The sequence below is a fragment of the Sinohyriopsis cumingii genome, chromosome 5 (genome assembly GCF_028554795.1).
Source record: "Sinohyriopsis cumingii isolate HCF-2022 chromosome 5, ASM2855479v2, whole genome shotgun sequence".
Taxonomy (NCBI): Eukaryota; Metazoa; Mollusca; class Bivalvia; order Unionida; family Unionidae; genus Sinohyriopsis; species Sinohyriopsis cumingii.
The window spans coordinates 15,535,279-15,543,210 of record NC_142965.1 but is presented as its reverse complement, the minus strand read 5'-3'; the positions used below and the strand labels follow the sequence as shown (position 1 = coordinate 15,543,210).

At 35.7% G+C, this 7,932-nt stretch overlaps 1 protein-coding gene across 1 annotated transcript in view; it reads left to right on the top strand.

Moving 5' to 3' along the window:
- The first annotated feature begins 227 nt into the window (after positions 1-227).
- LOC149798693 (solute carrier family 23 member 1-like) overlaps positions 228-7,932 on the top strand; it is a 70,894-nt gene continuing 63,189 nt past the window's right edge. The window contains exons 1-2 of the mRNA XM_089957533.1: positions 228-475; positions 2,346-2,456. Coding sequence (XP_089813659.1) covers positions 314-475; positions 2,346-2,456 — 273 coding nt within the window. The 5' untranslated portion in view covers positions 228-313. The remainder of the gene's footprint in view (positions 476-2,345; positions 2,457-7,932) is intronic.

Sequence of the window (7,932 nt, the reverse complement as noted above, 5' to 3'; positions counted from 1 at the left end):
TATATGAAATTAGTTACAGTTACATCTAATGGAAATAAAAGCTATTCACCGTACACTTAATTACTTGCAAATCACGTAGTTGACTTATATATGATGTCTAGATCAACATGTACGTGATTTTACATCTGATTACTTGTAATGTATTCCGCAAACAGGTCAAAATTTTATGCACATATATGTGCCTATAATATTTTCATTGACGCAAAAACTGTATAAATAATATTTTTTTCACTGACGAGAAATCAGTAGCGTAAATCCGTGGTATATTGAAAACGTATATGGTTTGGACTGTTACACTGAGGACTCTCGACTCATGGAAACCAGGTCACCAAAAATTCCACGCAGCACTCAGTTACAACTGTATAAAGGTAGAGGAAAACAGCGCGATGGCCCATCGTTCAGTCACAACTATGACCTCTTGATAACAGGAGAAGAAATGAAAAACATGGCTCACGCATCTACAAATGGAGAACAGGTACGCTCTCGATCAACCACTAGCTTTTTGCTTACATGTCATTGAAATAACTACTATAGAAAACAATAATGCGCGTGTCTTTGTCCGTACTACGTACGTATATATGCCTATGTATGTATGCATGCAAACAAGGGGTTTTACCGCACGTCAGTATAGTCCTTAGTATAAAACGTTGATTACACATTAGTTTCTAAAACGGTAAATGCAATCATTCAAAGAATCTAGGAAACTAATCCCTTGCAAATAAAGTCAAACATGAAATCTTACACTATTAAAGGTAAATGTCACAAATCTTCGAAAGTTGTATAAAATAGAAAAAAGAGGTTAAACAATCATTTTAAATCCTTAAAATATAAGGTAAGAATTTGTACATAACCATATTTCCTCAAAAGGTCCAAGACAGTCTTTGGTGGTACATCATTAGAAGCTTTTTAACCGAGTTCGCACAAAAAGAAAAAAATGTTGTCTCACAGGGTTGAAAACGATACACACAAAGCGAATGTGCTCTACTGTCCATGTACTATTTCCAAAAACGGAAACTTGAATGCCTTTTTTTGGTCAAAAATCTCCCCGTTTTGAGAGTAGATAATTTGTGCGTCTGCTGCCTTCCTTGTATGTGTTTGTTGACACTCCTTAGCTCCATCCCAGCACATATAGTTGGTTAGAACTTAGAAGTGGCACCTTGTTTGTATTTGATAGCCGTTTTTCTTCGGATCTGAAAACGAATTCATCATTACCTGTTGCAACCATTTTAGGCATGTCCAGGTGTACGGTTCACCATTCAGGAGTTATGATTGGATGAAGTACAAATGTAATATGCGCTAGCTGCACACTCACACCATATCTCGGCGATTTGTTTGATGTTCCAATGCTTGTTTGTGCTTTTTGTATTCTACATGTTTTGCCAAGCATAAAGTGTATGCCGTTTTAGATAATATTTTTTGAAGTGAGAATATTGTACAGCTACGATGTCGTAGCCTCAACTTGATTTGTTGTGGTTGAGGTAGGAGTAGGGGTACTAATATTAGTACTAAATGTTGTATCGACCATTCAGAAGTGGTTTGCTAAAGGGCAGCTTTGGCTGCTTTATATCATAACCAGTATAATATAATAGCCAGCTTCACACAACACACACGTTTCCAGAGAACATATTTTGTAAGCTTTGGGATATGTTCATTTTTGTTGGGTGGATGAGGGTGGGATAGGGCTTGCTTCAGAGATATGAGTATGACTGAAATTTGTGTGGTAATAATGTAAGCTATATCGGATAACTGGCAAGAATACATATTTTATGGTATCTCCACTTGACCGTTATTTATTACTGTTAGTTTGTAATTATTTACTCGCACTGCGATTAATACTGTCTAACAGCGGCTAATGTGTAAAAGAGCGATAAACAAAGATTACATGAAATTTCTGAATATTTATTTAAGCTTTTACAATTATGAAGTTTAACTACTCTCCATATGAAGTGACCCCCTTAATTAGCAAAGATTTCCATATGTGTTCAAAGGTATATTAGACCATGGATTGAATCAATACTGTAAAGACTGCTCTGCCCAGAGACGCAACACAGCAACCAACCCAGGCTGGTTAAGAATAATTATAAGCAGCAACTCTGCTTGTGAATCTCTGCTTAGTCTCCTCGATTTCTTTGATATAAAAGAACTAAAGTTAATTTGAATTGAAAGTTATAAGTGAAGCAAATAAGAAATTACTTACGGTCATACCTGATGAAAACAAAAAATGTAGTCCACAGAACACGAGCAATCACGTATTGTCAAATAACACTGTAGTGATTTGCATGTAAACTTCATAATTAACTCAACTTGTACATTATTATTATTATTATTATTATTATTATTTCCAGGTTACGAAGGAAAACAAACCAAGCATTTCCAAGCTGCATATTCTGTCCGGTTTGCAATATAAAGTGGATGACAACCCACCATGGATCTCTACTATTCTTCTCGGATTTCAGGTTGTGTATTGTAAGATTGCATACGTGTTCTTTATTGTATATTCTAACAGTATATCATCATTAAGGTGTTGCTGTAATCCATATCATAATTTTGTTACGTTTCCTAGTAACAAGTCGCGTCCAAAAGTCATAACTTAATGATGTAATATGCTCGCGTTATGAGTGCTTGAAATGAAACCTTAATAGCGTCCTATCAAATTTCATATATAATACGATTTCATTTACAGCACTGAATAAAAACACGCACAAATAAAACAGTGGGTTGAATGAAAAACGCGAATACAAAAACATGTGTTGAATGAGAAAAAATGAATTCAAAAGCAACATGAGTTCAATGAAAAAACGAATACAAAAACGGCATGGGTTGAATGAAAAAACAATTACCAAAACGGCAAGAGTTGAATGAAAAACATGGAAAATATGATTCTGAGTTAAATGAAGAAAAAGAAAACACATGAAAGCATGATTGTGGATTTTCAAATGTGAATGATTAAAATGGTGTGTTTTATACCGCAGATTTTTCTTTTTAATTTTAAATTGTTAAATTCTGTCAAAATGCCGGAGGGTAGGGATTACATCAAAATGCCCGTGGCAGGGATCATACCAACATGACTGTAGGTAGGGATCATATCAAAATGTCTGTGGGTAGGAATCGTACCAACATGAATGTAATTAGGGACCATATGAAAATGTACGTGGGTAGGAATCGTACCAACATGAATGTAGTTATGGACCATTTCAAAATGCCCTGTGGGTAGGGATCATATCAGCATGACTGTTGTTGGGGATCATATTAAAATGCCTGTGGGAAGGGAACGAGGATCAGTGGCCTCAAGGCGAAAAACAATGAAAAGGTAGAAAACAACTATGTTAATTAATACACGAGGATATACATGGAGCCAAAACGACTGCTTCGTTGGAGCACTCTGCTTGTCATGAAAGATGGAAGCCGCGTTTTTCCTCACAGAGAGCTGCAAACAACTTGCGTGGGATTTAATAGAGGATCTTCTCATCCAGATTTCTTTGACTAGCATCAGCAGCTATCTACACTTTAGCGTCAAATTCAGTTGATATTAAAACCCTTGTGGCAGGTTGAAATAGTGCTAAAACGTGATTAAGGGTCTTATACTGCTGCTAATATGAGTTCCTGCTCGGTTGGTTATTATTTTGCTTTGGCCGCCACCTCCAGTGACGCAGCTGTAGGCTCGATTTCAGACAGTTATTCTACCCTGGACACTGCCAGATACGAGAGATAGAATCAATGAAGTCATCAACAAGCCTACTCTCTACGGGCCCCCCTTTTTCAGTCCCTGAGAGTTGTGTACAGTTTCGGCGTAACCAGGACACTAGTTTTCACAGCACGCTTGGTAAGTGCGAGGGTTACCTCAATGATAATCGTTTCACATAAACGTTTACCTTTTCGTCCCAAGTTTGGTAACACTTATGTTCTGTCGTTGTCCATCCTAGGGGCTACATGTCTGGAAAGTTCTTGTCACGCAAGGTGATGAGAGAAGAAAATATAATATATATGGGGCTCCATCGCTTCTCAAAGGAAATTCTGCTTCGGCAAGCATAAAGAATCTTTTGCATCTTTTGATAGTGAATGTTGTCCGTTTTGAGGCGCGTTTTCGTTTATTTTCTTTTCTTATTTTTTAAATATTTCTTTATTGGCATGGTACTCCACCCATTCTTAGTAATCTACGTACTCTCGTAATCTCATCGCCCACCTTTACGCTCTTCTTCCCACGCAAGACTACACTTGTCCACCATGGTCCATTTGTCCAGAGCAGGTAGGGGAGCGAGAATGGTGTCGGAGTGCTCATCGTTCATTTGTTTGGTTGTCAAGGATCATGCATTAGCCACGTACTTGGTACCAACGAGGGGTGTTGACGTGAAGAATCCCAAGTGGGTCTTTGGTCTCAAAATAAATGCGGAGAGCATATGTACGGCTTCATAAGCATCAAACTCAATCTGCTGTACGATTCCACATCCAATGGTTTGGGGAATATGGCCCGGTGGTACCATGTCCAGGTCAAACTAGTATTCAACGGCTCAGGCTGAATTTGGTATTGAAAATACACACACACACACACACACACACACACACACACATATAATCAGCAGAGGAGGTGAACAGACCTTTTATTGATATAGAATGAATCTGTAGCGACTCTGACAACAAACTCAGCAACTCTATTTATCATTGATAATAGATTTATGGAAACGTGCGCGAGCATTAAATATCTTAAATGAGTAAACTGCGGTGACTCACGATCAATATAATTGACAATTCTACCTAATTTAGTTCCATCTGATAAATTAACATTACTTCGACTTATAAACTTATTTCTTTTCGTTGTATCGGCAGTTATAAAATCGAGTTCAGCATCATCTATAATCAATCTCGTAAAATGTCGTTTATGATCATATGATCCTCCTTGGGTGAATTTACCGATTATTTTTCTGCCAAGATCTTTTGCAATTTTATTCTCAAAATCAGTTATATCAGGATTTTCATCATCAGAATATTTCTTTTGTTGTGGTAACCAAACTTCTTTCTGTGGACGATACGATATAATTGCTTTACTTACTGTTAACAATAATAGTATTTTTACACTGAGCATATACCGTTATAATACTGTTGGTTCCCACATTTTTTCTGAAAGTGTTTGCCAAACCAGACATAACAAATCAGATGAAGATCTTCGGCAAACTTAAATGACTCGATACAAGCGAATCCCGTCAAATCAAATCTGGTGGTGGTCCGTTTATCGAGACTCTGGTCATCTCGTGTCTTGGATGTCCAAATCGCTAAAAACAATTACTTACAACACTCTCCCATACCAAGAAAACTTCTCGGATAACATGCAAACATATCAACTGAAATAATATCCCTATAGTCGTATCTGGTATTCTATAATCCATCGTGTCCGTATTCGACATAACTGCGTTGTATTTCTTCAAGAAAATCAAATCGTGTTGGTTTCCACGAATTTTTCTCTCTAACAAAATAAACAGCAACTGACGGAACGGTAAAACAATTACTCGGCAATTGTTCAGCATCGTCATGGGTATATTTCAACGCAAATTTTTTCATTTCTTCATTGAGAGATTCTGTACGATAAATATCTCCATTAGGCCGTAAAAACTGATCATAATTTCCATTATCAGAACTCTGAAATAAACACACGGATATAGGTTCGTTCTTATTTATTTCGCTAATAAAATCAAATATATCTCCTTTGTAAAACTTAACACATTGATTTCGTGGAAATATTGTTACTGCATTAGTCCACGCATGTGCATTATGATCAATAATTTCAACAGAAGCTCCTTTCGATTTATATTTTGATTCGTATAAAATCTCTCCGGTTCTTTTTCTTATTATCGAGAATTTTAATTTCTTTCCTAGCTCAGCGACGTCTTTGATAGACGCTCCAGTATCTTTAATTATTTCTCCCCACTCGTTTATTATTTTACGTCTTTTATCCGTTAAACCATTTCCACGTATCACGTTTATAAAATGTTCCGTTACTCGTTCGTCTACACAATTTATTTTTGAAAATTTCATCGGTTTTAGATTATTGACGCTGGGTTTATCATGTATCGGATAAATTCCATAAACAACCGTGGTTACAGGATACGCTTTTTCATAATACGGTTTGTCAATACCAGTCAACACTCCTGGTTTATAATTTTTACTTAATACGACAATTTTTTCATTATGAAGGACATGGTCACGTTTGTCACTGATAATCCAAGTATCGTCTACTTCCTGAATAAACTTTACTCTGAAAAATATCTTTGATTGTCAAGATAATTAATAATCGTCGCCGCTCGTGGGTCGTTCATTGTATTATCGGCGACTTTGTCGACAGCATCGGTGTTGCGTATGATTTCAAATGTTGACCACACATGAGTTGCGTCATCGCTACGAAATTCCTTTTTAGCAACACGAATACATTTAATCAGAGTTTTCTTCGGATCAACCAGAGCTCGTCTTCATGGGTCAGGGGTTCTTTTATCACGACCTAATCTATATACAGGTTTAATTTTAATAACTGATAAAAACTTATCCATATTATCTTAAGACATATATATATATAATGAGACAAACAAAGAATAAATATAGCTGGCTCATGATAGGTTCTACAATTCCTTGTAACAAAGCTTGTGTAAACGAATTCTGCGGATATCTTTTACAAAGTGTACAGAGAGGGAGTTTAGGACCTAAACCGTGTTTGAAATATGGTGTTCGGGTTAGAGGAAAAACACAGATGTGTGTGCAAAGTGGTGGTAAAAAAATACAGAGAGCTCAAAAGATATTATGATAAAAAATAACACTGATAATAATAATGAAGTTTTAAGAAATGTGAAAGAACATCTTGCTAGATTTTCAAAATATAAATTTAGACAAATAATCATTTAAACAAATAATATTATTTATAAATGGAACTAAATGAATAAGTGAGACATCCTATCATCAAGGATTATGAAACATTCCGTGATAGTGTAATTAGAAATTGTCGACTAAAAGAAAAACAGTTGGTAATGGCACTAATACTGGTTATCTCATGATCAATACAAAGGGGAATAAACATCTTTGTCATAAATTTGCATACGAGTGTTTTCGGGGGGTACTCGAAGACGGTCTTGTGACAGATCATACTGATGGGGAAAAAGTCAATAACTCTTTAGAAAATTTGCGAGCCGTTACACGAAGCCAGAACAACAGATTTGGCAATACTGGCAAACATTCAAAAATGATAAGACTGTAAAAACAGAAACTGGTGAAGAAATAATATTTAAATCAATGAACGCAGCTGGCACATATTTTGAGATTTCAGTGTTTTCGGTAAAATATATTTCAGATAATATTATCAGATCTGCTTTGTCTACGAAATATAAACAAAATATAATTTTTCAATATTATTTAAATGAGGTAACTCTGTCAAGCTAAACTATTTCTGGTAGAGTATTTAAATAGTTACCTTGCTTGTTGCTACTAATATTATATTACTATTTATTTAATTTTTTTGTATAATTATACTCATTGTTATAATAATTATTGATAGATTAATTATTTATTCATTCTGCGGCTTCTATTCATTGGTGGTGAAAGTACCGGATTTACATATATATTAGTGCTGTTTGCCAGTCATGAAACATGTGAGGTGTTTTTTTATGTTAAGTAAGGTGGCGCTCTACAGTTCTGTATTTTGCATAGGGTTTGAATTTTTTTTAAAAAGAATTTCCCCTGCTTTCCTCACTGGTTATACTGGCTATTTAACAAAGACCTTGTATATGTTAGGTATTGTTCAAAGAACCTTTAATTTGGTGGATGATTGATCGGTGTAATATGGGTTATAGAATATACAGCTTGGCCTTACTCCAGATGTGCACCTTTCAAAAACGTGCTAGCTCCATTTGGTCATATTCACTTCCTGAAACTCAGAGGTAAATTGTATAAAAAAAG